Source organism: Perca fluviatilis, chromosome 6, assembly GCF_010015445.1.
Source record: "Perca fluviatilis chromosome 6, GENO_Pfluv_1.0, whole genome shotgun sequence".
Taxonomy (NCBI): Eukaryota; Metazoa; Chordata; class Actinopteri; order Perciformes; family Percidae; genus Perca; species Perca fluviatilis.
In genome coordinates this window covers 42781259-42797236 of record NC_053117.1, presented here as the reverse complement: position 1 = coordinate 42797236, position 15978 = coordinate 42781259, and the positions used below count along the sequence as shown (strand labels likewise).

Sequence of the window (15978 nt, the reverse complement as noted above, 5' to 3'; positions counted from 1 at the left end):
TCCTCGTTCAGACTCACCCTGGGTTTGGTTGTTTATTATTAATGATGAGACGAGACAGCACCGCCGTCATTACACTCTGACTGCAATATCGTTGAAAAAGACGGACTAAAATATAGTTAAACAAAAAGAATATATCTTTTATTTGCATTGCCTTCCACCTGTTTGTGCTACTTGATCCGGTTCTTGTGGTTGATCAATGCAGGTTTCTGCTGATTGGCTCTCATAATGGGACGGGACAACTTGAATAGAATGCAGCTTTAATGAGCTTCAGCATTGGCTTCACTTTTTAGCCCCCCGAAGCTCCGTTCATCATTTTTACAGTCTATGTTCTCAAGAAAAAGAGAACAAGTGTTCTGTTCTTTTCTCCAATAACAGTAGTATCCTATTTCTTTTGTTGTCTGTCCCTCCAGAGCTCCCACAGCAACATGTCTGTAAGGAGGAGGAGGTTCTCTCTGACCAGCAGCTCTGTATTCAGGAGAGGAACTCCAGTCTGGACCAAGAGGACCCAGAGCCTCCACAGATTAAAGAGGACCAGGAGGAACTGTGCACCAGTCAGGAGGGAGAGCAGCTTGTACTGAAGCAGGAGACTGATACCTTTATGTTGACTCCTACTTATGAGGAAAGGGACCACAGTGAAGGTCAGACTCTGAACTTCAATCCTGATGATGACACTCTAAGTGCAGCAGAGAAAGAGTCTGTAGCCAACATGCCAGTTCTAACCTCTGTGGTATCAGAAGCAAACAGTGACCACCAGCTCCTCTCTCCCAACTCTCATGAAGCTGAGAGCCAAGATCAGAAAGGAGGCAAGCATGGAGACTCAGGACCAACTAGAAATGCAGAGCCAGAACCAAAGAAGAGACGACGCAAGAGCAGAAGTCACAGCAACAACGTAGACAACACTAACGTGTCAGAGATTCACCCTAATACTCAAACAGGTAAAAAGTCTTTCATATGTGACACATGTGGGAAAGACTTTAAGTATAAATCAGCATTGCTGAGACACCTGAGAATCCACACAGGTGAGAAGCCTTATTCTTGCAAAACATGTGGAAAAGCATTTGGGATAAATAATAACTTGTTGGTCCACATGAGAACACACACAGGTGAGAAGCCTTATTCTTGCAAATCATGTAGAAAAGATTTCAGACGTAAACATCACCTGGAAATCCACATGAGAAATCACAGAGGTGAGAAGCCGTACGTTTGCAAGACCTGCAGGAAAAGATTCTGTGACGGTTCAGGTTTAAGAAAGCATATGAGAACCCACAGAGGATAGAATCTAATCTAATATTGATCCTTTGAATTTTGATTATAAAGTTCTAGTGGTTCATGATCAAAACTGACAAGAACCCTCAGAAGTGAAGAGCAAGATTTTTGCAGCAATTGTGGGAAAAGTGTCCTGAGGATCAACTTAGACAGGAGAAACCATTGTTGGGACCAAGCAAGTTGGTTAAACCTGATTTTAACCAAAAAGGCCTCAGATTGAACTGACCGGAGAGACAAAAGGCACGTGTGAGCAAGACAAAGAGATCTTGGCCTACATGTGAATTCCAAAGCCTGTTTCACCAAACTCCTACAGGGTGCCACTTGGAAACAGGTCGCAAAATGGGGAATCTACCTTCAACACGAGGAGAACAAGGCAGACTGGTGGTGAGACAAAGAACTGCAACACAATGGCTTCACACCTATGACAAAGGTGCATTTTTCCCATTGGCCGTCGGGCCTTTGAATGCACCACCCCGCCGCTAGGAGGCGTAGTAAGGATAAAAGCTTTCGGCGATCGTCTTTCAATGCTCTTCACGGTAATTCATTGCTGCAAGAAGGCACGTCGCTCAGCTGTTCGAACTAGCTAGCCAGCCGCATCTCGCTGGTCGAGATTGAGCTGGGACATTTTATATCGTTCTGATATAAAAGGGATCCGAGGGGATACTGACCCAGTATTTCCTCACATCTGCAGCGGGTTTAATCAGCCCGGATTCAAGGGAAAGAGCACAAACGTTCCCGTTTTCTTGCTTGTCGACTTAGATCGCGTGTCGTCCACTGCTCTGGACGACACGCATCGTTAAATCTCTGGCGAGAGATTAACTAACAAACAACACAGTTCTGGGCAGACGTTAGAGTTTGTGTGTTTGGTTTGTTTTATTAATGAGCAAAGGTATTGCAACCACTTGTTTAATGATGACCATCATGTACTGGTCCATATGCGATTATTAATCTGTTTCCGTGAATGTATCATTAATTACGATACTGTTGATATGTTGTGTTGAGTAGCTGTTAGCCACTGGAGTGGTTATAATTTCCCCTCAGTAAGACAAAAGTCTCAGTCTACCCTAACTGCACGATGGTCCAGACCTGAGTGGCTGAGGGGGGCTGGTCATTACTGATAACTAGGATCAGTGTGTCTCTTTCTTTACCCTTTCTTCTTTTACTAACCCCACACACACACACACACACACACACACACACACACACACACACACACACACACACACACACACACACACACACAGATGTGTCCATGCTACAGGCTTGCTGTTTTTGCTTTTGGTTGTGATATTGAAAAAGGTATATAAGTTTATGATTGAAGGATTATTGATTGGCTACTGATAATTGTGACGTTAATAAATCTTATTATACTTAAATAGCAGTTGCTTGTGATTATTTGTGTACATATTGTGATAATTGCTGGTTGAACACAGGTCAGTGCTCGAATTCACCCCTTCCTTTGTTCCCATTGCAAGGATCACCACAGAAATGAGACTGTCGCACAGTTTGATTATTGGTCCCTGACTTGCAGGGTGGTGCCCCGTTTTGATTTTGTCGATTTGATAAAGTTATTAATAACCATATTCATAACTTTATTAATATTGATAAAACAACTTTGATAATTTGCCAATGATCAAATCTGTACCCTACGAGTACCCAACGCCATCGAGCTGAAACTCTGGTAGAGACCTGTTGAACTGAATGAAATACTTTAGCAGTAGTTACATCTCTGTCACTGAATGTTAACAAAGATGAGATGTAAATATCTTAATGTCAAGTTTCCCTTCGTATGACTATTACTTCTGTTATTAACAGTATTTTCACAGTGAGTGGACAGTAGTGGCTGTTAAAGTAATGTTGTGAACCTGTTGGTTGTTGGTTTTGCCAAATGCTAATTTGCAAAGTATCTCAGAATCACTTTTAGTTGAAGAGTTAAGAAGGATTTAAATCCATGTACCTTGAGTAGTATTTGATACTTCTATATGAAGCCTGCTGCACATTTTGTACACTACTTTTTTGTTTTGTTTTCTGAAGAGATTCTGGCCAAATGGCCACGGAGTCCCTGTTGTGCCAACAAGTGATTACTGTCAGCAGGAGCGCCCTGTGCCCTGATTAGAACCATCCTCCTACCTTGGAAATGACTTGGTTTAATGAGGGAGGCTTCTATTTGATAGATTATAGCCCACCCACAACCTTTTAACTGTTGATAATATACCTTTTTATTTGACCAATACAACCCATAAAATGCACTTTTTCACTCAAAAAGTGCTTGCAGCTCCTACCTTGTGTTTGAAAGGTTGTTCTGTCTCACAATGAGCTGATTTAATGATGTTGAGAAAAGTGATCATATAAAGCCCTCCTGGCTACAAGCCTTTGTTGTGTAGAACACTGAATCCCAACCAAGGGTTAGTTACGCTGATGCCAGTGGGGTTGTGGAAAGATCAGAGAGAAGGTTAAATCATTTGATAAAACAATTTAAATTATGATTTAATAGAATATTCCAGCTGTAACATGTAAACAATAGAGGTTGCAGGAGTGAATGAACACTAGAAAGCAAGTGAGCTCAGAAGTTTTATTAAAATGTATTCATTATTTTATTTCATCATTTTGGCCCTGTGCGATAACACAATGGATTTGAAATTAAATCATCAAGATGATTTGTAGTGCAGACTTTTAGCTTTAATTTGAGGGTATTTACGTCAAAATTGGTTTAGGAATTGCAAACATTTTCATATATAGTCCCCTCATTTCAAGGGACTTCAAATAATTGGACAATTGAGTCAAAAGCTGTTTCATGAGCAGGTGTGGGCTATTCCCTCATTATTTCATCATCAATTAGGCAGATAAAAGGTCTGAAGGTGACTTCAGGTGTGGCATTTTCATTTGGAAGCTGTTTCTGCGAATCCACAACATGTGGTCAAAGGAGCTCTCAATGCAAGTAAAGCAGGCCATCCTTAGGCTGCGAAAAAAGAACAAATCCATCAGAGAGATAGCAGAAACATTAGGAGTGGCCAAATCAACAGTTTGGTACATTCTGAGAAAAAGGGAACGTACTGGTGAGCTCAGCAATACAAAAAGGCCCGGACATCCACAGAAGAGGGCCTGGCAAAGCATCACAAAGGAGGAAACCCAACGTTTGGTGATGTCTATGGGTTCCAGACTTCAGGCAGTCATCGCATCAAAATAAGGGGACTATGTATGAAAATGTGTGTAACTCCTAAACCCTTCCTCCAATTTTGATGTAAATACTCTCAAATTAAAGCTTAAAGTATGCACTACAATTTCATCTCAATGATTTCTTTTCATATCCATTGTGTTAGCGCACACATTTCCGAACCTCACTGTAGTAGGATTGCGAACCAAACCAACCTAAACATTTACAATTCAACAAGTATGACAAAATAACAATATCCACTTTTATATAATGGATAATTACACAATTTAGATAGATAGATAGATAGATAATAGATAGATAGATAGCACTTATCAACAGCATCCTCAGTGCATACTTTGGGAATTGATGAAGGGGTACGTGAGTTCATCTGACAGGACTGTGGGGGGACTTCAGACCAAAAAGGTTGTGAACTAGTGGTAAAGAGTTTTAAACACGTAATCCTTTTGTTCATTAACCCTGATGACAGTGGTTCCCAAACTGGAGGGCTCCAAGTTATAACACATCAACAACTGGTCCTTATATTTAATAAATACATATCTGTTCAGTTATAGGTCTTAGGGCCAACTACTCGTTGACCGTAAAAACATCGGGATAGACAGCACCGATTCTGTGTTTTCATGTTTGGTTCAGGAGATATGATGCATAATCAGGTTACAGTGGAAAGATAAATGGCCGCCACAAAGCATTATTACCATGGCTCCATTTCTGAAAATGTTTAGGGCCCCGAACTGTACAAGTGTACCAATTTAATGCTTTTATGTAAACGTGAACATATCACCTGGACTATTCAGTTTATTCCTGTACTGTGTGAGACAAATCTATTTAACACATCAGATTTATATTTTTGATTTTACAATAATTAAAGCCTCTGTCCTGTTTGACAGGTCCTGAAACATCCCCTGCTTAATTTTTTATTTTACATAACATAAATGGGACCAAACTAGCAATTGAGACCATAGAGTCATTATGATAATGTTTACTGAGTAATAAATTAAGTGAGAAGTAGGGTCATTTTCAAATGGACTTCTATAAAACAGAATTCTTTTTGGAGCCGGCTGAAAATTAGAGAGAATGCAGCTTTAATGAGCTTCAGCATTGGCTCCACTTTTTAGCCCCCCAAAGCTCCGTCCATTATTTTTTACAGTCTATGTTCTCAAGAAAAAGAGAACAAGTGTTCTGTTCTTTTCTCCAATAACAGTAGTATCCTATTTCTTTTGTTGTCTGTCCCTCCAGAGCTCCCACAGCAACATGTCTGTAAGGAGGAGGAGGTTCTCTCTGACCAGCAGCTCACCATGCCAGTTATAACCTCTGTGGAATCAGAAGCAAACAGTGACCACCAGCTCCTCTCTCACAACTCTCATGAAGCTGAGAGCCAAGATCAGAAAGGAGGCAAGCATGGAGACTCAGGACCAACTAGAAATGCAGAGCCAGAACCAAAGAAGAGACGACGCAAGAGCAGAAGTCACAGTAACAACGTAGACAACACTAACGTGTCAGAGATTCACCCTAATACTCAAACAGGTAAAAAGTCTTTCATATGTGACACATGTGGGAAAGACTTAAAGTGTAATTCAGATTTCTCTCTTTCTCTTGTCTCCTCTTCAGCCCATAGATGTGTTATCGTCAGCCCGACACCACATGGCAGAGACCACGGTACCAATGGAGCAGCCCCACAATTTATCTACTGTTTACCTATCTATTTCAACCATTTCATGTAATTTTATTATTCATCTCGAACAATAAACAATGGTACAAAAGAAAAAATTAAAACCACAAAATAAAACACAAATAATCAGAATTTACCAAAAACCAACCAAAAAACAAATAAAAAAGGAGCAGGCGGAAGCAAATAGCTTATTTGGTCCTGCCCCTACTTCACAATATCATATTATTACAAAACAAATAGATATGCAAATACAGCATACAATCGTTCAGATCTTACAATAACTTACAACAATACAACTATATACAACAATACCTTTACAATTCCATTCCTATATTTCGGTCTATTCTTTTCTGTATTGGTCAAGTAGTGTTTCTATTTCAACCATACTTTAAGCTAACTATTAAAACCATTTATTCATTACAGTTGGCTACAATAAAGCTAATATTTACAACTGTTTATTCCTCAGATAGAAGTTAAACTCTAATATAACGCTGTAGCCTACTCTGAGCAAAACACGCTATATTCACTGACTGTGGGAAATGGTAACATGAGTAACGATAATTACACTAACATTACACTATGACCTATACCGATCCCTGCTAATTGAAAAAGGATATGACATGCCTTCGTGTATGATAGGAGATATGTAAAGGTACTTTATTGTCACATACATGTAGCAAAATTCATTCTCTACATTTAACCCATCAGCAGTGGGCAGCCATTTACAGCGCCCGGGGACCAACTCCAGATCTGAGCCAGTGCCTTGGTCAGGGGCAATGAACCTAGAACCTAGAACCTTCTTGCTGTGAGGCCACAGCGCTAATCACCATGCTGCCCTTACAGGTGTTGATGTCCTTCAGGTTGGGATTGTAGGCTGTAGCAAGTCTTTGTAGGAATCCTGTAAGATAGAAGATATCTCCTATAAATAATTTGAAAAATCTAATCGCGAATATTTTTACTGATACTGCAATTACAATATTTTTCACTACTTCAGAGAATGATCACTTTTGTATCTTTATTCTAATTTTCATTAAAAATATATCAAAATGATTGCGGTGTGATTTCTTGTGAGGAGCTGTACCAAACACAGTTCTTTCTTCAGTATGTAGAATAGGATGTGTAGGCAGAGACATCTTTACAGCACCATATGTTGAGAATGATATTTTTACTTGTTTTGCCTTTAACAAATATTGCACCTGCTGCAATTTGGATATAGCACTAGTCCATTTGTGATTTCGATAAAGTTCTGAATAATTGTTCAGCCCAAATATCTACAGGTGTTGATGTCGTCAAGGTTGTGACCATGGGCTGTAGCCTGTCTGTGTACATCCTGTATAAGTTATAGGTGTTTCCAACAGATAAACGCTAAAAACCCATAACACCAAAATTAGAGTTGACTACTGGATTGCTTGGGGATGGGGGGAGGGAGGGAGGGGGGTCTCCAAGATTTTGTGCCCAGGGGCCTCTGCATTCTTAATATGTGTTCTTAATAAGATTATTTTTTTGGCATTTAGGCCTTTATTGTGACAGCTTAGACATGAAAGGGGAAAAAGAGGGGGAATGATGTGTTATTATTATATTATAACCCACGCAACTTCTAGACAAGACCCGCCCTTCAATAGACTGTGTTTATGTGAGATAACAGAACCCGATTTGTTCAGTTCCTGTCCCCTGAACAGTCGGCTATCCTAACCTTAACTACTCAAAGTCAATGCCAAACACCAACCAATCGGGCTGCTCCGTAGGGCGAGACTTGCCCAGAAGTTGCGTGGGATCCATAATAACATGGGAATGACATGCAGGAAAGGGCCGCAGGTCGGGAACCTAACCTGCAGCCTCTGTATCGAAGACTGAGCCTCTATATATGGGCACTCACTCTACCACTAGGAAACCCTAACCTGATAATTGTAGATTCTGACCGGCAGAGGCAGCAGTTCAGTTTTTCTGTGGGCTCACAGGAATCCTAGCTTTTTATCAGTGGAACTCCATTTAATTACAGTGATCCATTGACTCACTTTAGATTCTTCAGGACCCTTATGTTTGATACAGTATCCTAGCTCATTATATTTGTAATTCCTGTAAAATAAAAAAGGAATACAAGTCTCCTTAGATGTAATATGTAACATCCAATCTAGTAGGACTGTACACATCCTATAAAACACTGAATTATCATGGGCGCCCAGGTAGCGCTCTCATATTAGAAGGATTATTCCTCAACGCAGAGGCCCAGGGTTCAAATCCGACCTGCAGCAATCTGCAACATGTCTTCCCTCTCCCTCTCCCCTTTCATTTCTAGATTGTCCTAATTAAAAGCAGAAATGCCTAAAAGATAATCTTAAAAGAAAAAAATCTATATTATTATATTGTATAAGGGCTTTTTAAAAAATGTATAGGAATCATAAATGATTTATTGGAACTAAACAAAAAAGATTTCCGATAGGACTGTGAAAATCCTAAAAGATCAAAAACTTAGGAAAGAAAAGCTGCCTCCCGTTTCCCGTCGGACCTTAATGAGTGTGACAGCCAGCGGAAGTAAACAAGGCTGCTGGCCGTAGCGTTAGCTGCATGCTGCTGTTGAATGAGCTGGAAGACGGTATTGTAGTCGTAGAGCAGATGATTCTTTCAGCTGGAACTAAGCAACAATGTCTTCAGTTGAGTGTTTGAGAGAGTTTGTCACCGAGCGACTAACTGCTGCTGCTGAAGAAATATTCCGAGTTGTTGAAAAAACTATCGTCGAGTACGAGGAAGAGATCGCTCGGCAGCGCAGACTGTTGGATGGCGTTTGGAGACCAGAAATCAGGTTACACAGGATAGGTGAGTTTAACCGCTACTATTTGAATCCTGGTTCTATATGTTACACAGGATAGGTGAGTTTAACCGCTACTATTTGAATCCTGGTTCTATATGTTACACAGGATAGGTGAGTTTAACCGCTACTATTTGAATCCTGATTAGAACCATCCTCTTATCTTGGAAATGACTTGGTTTAATGCGGGAGGCTTATATTTGATAGATTATAGCCAGTGTTGTAATGTAATAAAGTACAAATACTTCACTACTGTACTTAAAGTGATGGTTCAGACTGGCCCAATCCCAATGTCCGGACTCACGGACTTTGGTGCGCGTTCTCGCGAAATTCGTCAGGGCTTAGGGTTGTCCCAATGTGGAATTTCAAAGGGCGTGAGGGTTTGAGTACACACTTACCGAGCCCTTTCCGTAAGTCTGCATCGATGCAGACTTCACCAAAGGGAATTACCCACAGTTCAAAGCGTTGTGACGTTTACCGCGGAGACGATAGGGAAATCCGGAAATTACGAAGGTAAACAACAGCACGACACGCGACCACGGAACGGACCAACCTGTTGTCCAGCTTGTAAAACAAGAGTTTGGATTCAGGCAGCCGTCTCCTGGGCCTCGGCCGTGTGAAGAGCAACAAACTTAAAAGGACAATTCCCAAACCGGCAAGTGTTAGCAACATCTTTGTTATTAAACGTCGCCAAGGTAACATGTGATCTCGTGAAGCGCCGTCCCAATCCCATTTATACCTATCCGAGCCCATGTGGCCTCACACACTCGCTCACTTAGTACCTGAGATCACTTAAGTCTGTGAGTCCTTAGTCCTTAGTCCTCAGGGCTCACTTTGGGATTGGGCCAGTAATTCACCCTAGGGTCCTTTGCACCATGACCTCAAGCCAAACACCCCCCCAGAAGCTTTTTTCACCTGGGTCGAACATTGGGAGAGTTAGCGTAGAGTAGCGTTAGCCGCTGAATAGCTTAGCGCGGGGGCTAATGGATCCAGTGATGTATCTCGTAAATGACCCCACTAATAATGCCCGAAATGATACCAAACTTCTACACTAGTACAAATAGGTTATGTACTCATAAAACGATGGATTGGAAAGTTTGTAAGTACACCAGAAGTTTATGTAAATAACACTTGCCTGCTGGCTTCTGCTCTCTGCTGCTGCTACCTGCAGTTAGACGAGTGCTTAGGGCCGTCTACAAATTACTACACTGAAAGAGATGCAACATAAATATTTATTAATTTAATGATTAAATAAGTTAATGTCTCCAAACTTACCTCAATTATAACTTGTCTCCTGCTAGTTGTACTACAGCACTTAAAAAAAAAAAGTTAAATTAAAAAACATTTTTGTTGCATCTCTTTTCGGTGATGTAATTTGTAGACGGCCCTAAGCACTCGTCTTACAGCAGCAACAACAGCAGAGAGCAAAACAAAAACAAAACCGGGGAACAAACTCCAAAAATTCATTTTTTTTTTTGAGTAAATAAACTATACAGTACAGGCCAAAAGTTTGGACACACCTTCTCATTCAATGCGTTTCCTTTTTATTTTCATGACTATTTACATTGTAGATTCTCACTGAAGGCATCAAAACTATGAATGAACACATATGGAATCATGTACTTATTACATATTATATTATTATATTATGAAAATATGTCTTATATTTTAGATTCTTCAGAGTAGCCACCCTTTGCTTTTTTTATTAATAAGGGACATAATTCCACTAATGAACCCTGACAAAGCACACCTGTGAAGGTAAAACCATTTCAGGTGACTACCTCATGAAGCTCATTGAGAGAACACCAAGGGTTTGCAGAGTTATCAAAAAAAGCAAAGGGTGGCTACTTTGAAGAATCCAAAATATAAGACATGTTTTCAGTTATTTCACACTTTTTTCATATTATTTGTTAAATACATATAATTCGATAGTGCTTCTAATAAATAGTCATTAAATAAAGAAGCTTGCGTGAGGTGATTATTAATAGGTATGTATATATATATATATATATATATATATATATATATATATATACATACATACATACATACATACATACATACATACATACATACAGTCGTACAGTACAGGCAGTACTACAGTTTGGACACACCTTCTCATTCAATGCGTTTCCTTTATTTTCATGACTATTTACATTGTAAATTCTCACTGAAGGCATCAAAACTATGAATAAAGGGTTAAAATCCTGAAAATGATTGAATGTTTGGTGGTTTTCATTAAGTTAGACGTTGTTTAAGTGATTTATGAAAAAAAAGCAGAAAAAATATTGATATATGATGATTTAATGACAGTTTTTGTGTGCGTGGACATATTTGCCTCGAAGGTGTCCAGAGGGTACAAAATGAATCATTTAAGTATAAAAGACATGTAAGAGTAAAAACACTGGATTTAAAAAATTTGACTAAAAAGAAAGGTTCCTACAAAATGTCATGCCATAAGCAGTAACACAGCAAAAATGATCACAAAATGAAAAAAGAAACTTGAGAAAAATGTACAAAAATGGCCGAAGAGGGCATGAGGGTTAAATATAATAATAATTTGTAATAATTTTTATTTTATATAGCACCTTTTACAGACAGAGTCACAAAGTGTTTCACACAAAATACATTTGTTAAAATACAGTGGGATCCAAAACAGAAAATAACAAGCAAAAACAAATACAATACCAATGACGATTAAAAGACTTAAAAAACCCAAATTACAAACATGAGACAAAAGCGATTTGAAACAAGTGTGTCTTCAGCTACTTTCTGAAATCGTCAACCGAGACTGCAGAACGTAAGGTAATAGGAAGGGCGTTCCACAGAGTCGGAGCTACCACTTCAAAGGAGCGTCACCTTTAGTTTTCAAACGAGTGCGTGGGACCTCCAGTAGTCCCTGGTTAGAAGACCTGAGGTACCTGATAGTAGGGTACAGATGGTTAGAAGACCTGAGGGACCTGATAGAAGGGTACGGATGGTTAGAAGACCTGAGGGACCTGATAGTAGGGTACAGATGGTTAGAAGACCTGAGGGACCTGATAGTAGGGTACGGATGGTTAGAAGACCTGAGGGACCTGATAGTAGGGTACGGATGGTTAGAAGACCTGAGGGTCCTGATAGTAGGGTACGGATGGTTAGAAGACCTGAGGGTCCTGATAGTAGGGTACGGATGGTTAGAAGACCTGAGGGACCTGATAGTAGGGTACGGATGGTTAGAAGACCCGAGGGACCTGATAGTAGGGTACAGATGGTTAGAAGACCTGAGGGACCTGTTAGTAGGGTACGGATGGTTAGAAGACCTGAGGGACCTGATAGTAGGGTACGGATGGTTAGAAGACCTGAGGGACCTGATAGTAGGGTACGGATGGTTAGAAGACCTGAGGGACCTGATAGTAGGGTACGGATGGTTAGAAGACCTGAGGGACCTGATAGTAGGGTACGGATGGTTAGAAGACCTGAGGGACCTGATAGTAGGGTACAGATGGTTAGAAGACCTGAGGGACCTGATAGTAGGGTACGGATGGTTAGAAGACCTGAGGGACCTGATAGTAGGGTACGGATGGTTAGAAGACCTGAGGGACCTGTTAGTAGGGTACAGATGGTTAGAAGACCTGAGGGACCTGATAGTAGGGTACGGATGGTTAGAAGACCTGAGGGACCTGATAGTAGGGTACGGATGGTTAGAAGACCTGAGGGACCTGTTAGTAGGGTACAGATGGTTAGAAGACCTGAGGGACCTGATAGTAGGGTACGGATGGTTAGAAGACCTGAGGGACCTGATAGTAGGGTATGGATGGTTAGAAGACCTGAGGGACCTGATAGTAGGGTACTAGGGGTGGTACGGTTCACAAAACCCACGGTTCGGTTCGTATCACGGTTTTAGGGTCACGGTTTTCGGTTCAGCACGGTTCTTGTTATTTTTTCTTTTAATCTTTAACACTCCAGAATATTCAGCATATGATATATAGCTAAAATTAGCATATTGAATGCATGTTGCACAAAACATGCACACAGTGGCAGTTCTATATTGTTTTATTTCATCATAGGTACCATGAAATCCAAAATGTTCCCACACACCAGACTATAAACGACGCTGGCGCATCCTCAGGTGACGTGACGTGACCTGCAGCGGCGCCCCACTCCACTTGAGGAGCGGTCGGCTCGGTGTCTCTCAAAATCTGATGAAAATCTTTTAAACTGACCTTTGTCGATCTGAAATGAAGACAGATTCAGCAACTGCATGGCCTATTTCTCGCTTAAAATGTTTTCAGAAACACGTTTCGGTGAACTATTTTAGTACAATATGAGATCGTATTCTGAACGAGCCCCCATTAAGGTCTGTTTTGAAATTAGGGACCAGCCAGACCCATGTGGACGATCGTCCAATCAGCTGTCATGGGTTGCGGCGTCCGCTCCATCCCGCTCGTCATTTCCAGTAAGTGTTTTAACATCGGTGTATAAAGTGGGCACTACGGCAGTAAGAGGTTAGTGACCATTAACAGTGGACTGACGAACCGTGCGGTACACACACGCTCCGAACCGAGACTAGCGAACCGAGCGGTTCGGGTGTTTTTTCATGAACCGTACCACCCCTATAGGGTACGGATGTAGCAGGTCAGAGATATAAACTAGCGCCTGACCATGCAGTGCTTTATATGTAAGAACAAGAACTTTTAAATTGGATCCTGAACTTGATCGGAAGCCATTGTAACATGGATAAGACAGGAGTGATGTGTGACATTCTGTTGGACCTGGTCTACAGCCTTGCAGCAGAGTTCTGGACCAGTTGTAGACGGTCCTTGGACGCCTTGCTGAGACAGATGATATAAAACCATCAATGATCATCTCTTAAAGGGGAAGGCTCGGTCGGTAGCAATCATGTGAAAGGAGAACGGTGAAACATTGTCAACATTGCAACGTCCTGCAATGTGACCATGCGCACATGGCGATGTAGACGTAACAAAATACCGTGCAGCCCTAGTAACCAGTAATGATGCAACACATTAAAAATGTATCGGAGTAAAAGTATTAAACTCATCGAAAATATGTACTGAAGTAAAATTGGAAGTAGGAGAAAAGAGAATACTCCAGTAGAGTACAGATACAGCCTTTTACAGGGTACCCGCGGGGTCTTAAAAGCATTGAAAAAGTCTTAAATTTGATCATCTCAAATTAAGGCCTTAAAAGCCTTGAATTTGGTATACAAAGTCTTGGATTTCGTTACAAAGGTCTTATATTTTTCGCCTTTCCTAGGATTAAGTTCATACCGTAACAAAATTAACTGTTACTGATGTAGGCTAATTTAAAAACTGACCGGAGCCCGTCTCTGGACGCACCGGAGGACCGAGACACAAAGTAAACACGCCTCTCTGACTGGCCTGCGGGGGTTAGCGGTTAAACTGATCGGGCGGATGTGCGGAATGTTTCGGGTGTGTCAAGCCCAAGCCTGGCTGGCCACTCAGCGCCTTCAAACAAAGCTCAAGGTAACAGGCTAACGGCTTATTAGCTAGCCAAACACCGAGTGGCTCCATTAATCTGCTAGGTGCGTCTTATAACAAACTGAGCGAGCAGCCACCGCGCTCTAAGATCTGTTAGGCCGGTTACACACTGGAAGCGTTGCGCGAGCGTGTCAGCTGCGTGGCGTGTCCGTTTATATTTCGGTTAACAGGTTAGAGCTTACACACTGCCGGCGTGAGACGCGTGCCTGCTAGAAATAGAACCGACGCCTATTTTTCACGCGAGACGCGAGCGTGTTGGAAGCGTTTCCAGGCAAAATAGAATAGGAAAATATGTTTATATGTCATTTAGACACGAATGCATATTAATAAATGACATATTGATGTTTGAAAGTCTAGGTTTTGACATCAATGTAGATATAAATGTAATACAAAATTTCAGAGAAAAGATTTTCAAATATTGCACCTGTCATACAGAACGAAATATTCTGTAACATATTTTGCAGTCAATACTGCCGACGTTGTCTTGCTTTAATCAAATCAGTAGTCTATATATAAATGGTAGGATAGGCTACGATAACAACGTAGGGTGTGTTCTGAGTGACGGTCCAACATCAGATAGGCTATATAGGCTCTTTACAGCTACACTAAGTTGTTCAGACAGCCCACTTACCCATTTATCAGTTTGAATCTGTCGGCACTATGTCCCGAGATCAGCCCTCCCTGTTACCTAGCAGCAGGAGCAGCGCCGCGTCAGACACGCTTCTGGTATGTAGGACACAGAAAAATGCACGCAGCTGAGACGCAACAGAAACGCCACGCTCGCACCCTAACAAGGTTCCCAGGGCCTTTTGGAAGAGAAACAGCCCCAAAGCATCACAGATCCTCCACCATACTTAACGGTGGTGAAGGTGCTTTTCGGCATACTCATCTTTTGTTTTATGCCAGACCCAGTGTGAGAGTGTTTGTTGCCAAAAAGCTCAATCTTAGTCTCATCTGACCAAAGCACACGATCCCAGTTTAAGTCCCAGTGCCGCTTAGCAAACTCCAGACGTTTACGTTTGTGAGTGTTAGTGAGAAAAGGCTTTTTCCTTGCATGCCTCCCAAACAGCTTGTTGGCATGTAGAGAGCGTCTGATGTTTTTTTTGAGACTTCGTGACCCCAAGATGCCACTCTTTGATGCAATTCTGTGACAGTGAGCTTAGGACTTTTTTACTTCTCTTACCATCCCTCCTCACTGTGCGTTGTGGCAAGATAAACTTGGGACCTCTTCCAGCCTTGTTTGTCACTGTTCCAGTTGTTTTAAACTTCTTAATGATTCCTCTGACTGTAGATACAGGCAGAGTTAAGGCCAGTGGCGCATTTTCTTGTAGCCATTGCCTGACTTATGAAGGTCGCACACATCTGACTTGCGCCTTTCTGAATTATGTGTTCTCTTGTCTTTGCCATGTTGACAAATGGGTAAGAGAATTAGGACTCTGTGTCACGTCATATTTATACCCCAGGGAAACAGGAAGTCATGAATTACTATTTAAAAGTTCCTAGATACCCTGACCAACTTTAGCAACTACAGAAAAATATATTTAAAAAAAAATCTATTACATTT

The 15978-nt window shown here is 41.2% G+C and overlaps 1 protein-coding gene across 1 annotated transcript in view; it reads left to right on the top strand.

The window, feature by feature from the left end:
- The window catches only part of LOC120561114, a 146227-nt gene that overhangs the window by 12353 nt on the left and 117896 nt on the right, over positions 1–15978 (top strand). The window contains exons 3-4 of the mRNA XM_039804064.1: positions 411–935; positions 5675–5962. Of these exons, the coding sequence (XP_039659998.1) occupies positions 411–935; positions 5675–5962 (813 nt within the window). The remainder of the gene's footprint in view (positions 1–410; positions 936–5674; positions 5963–15978) is intronic.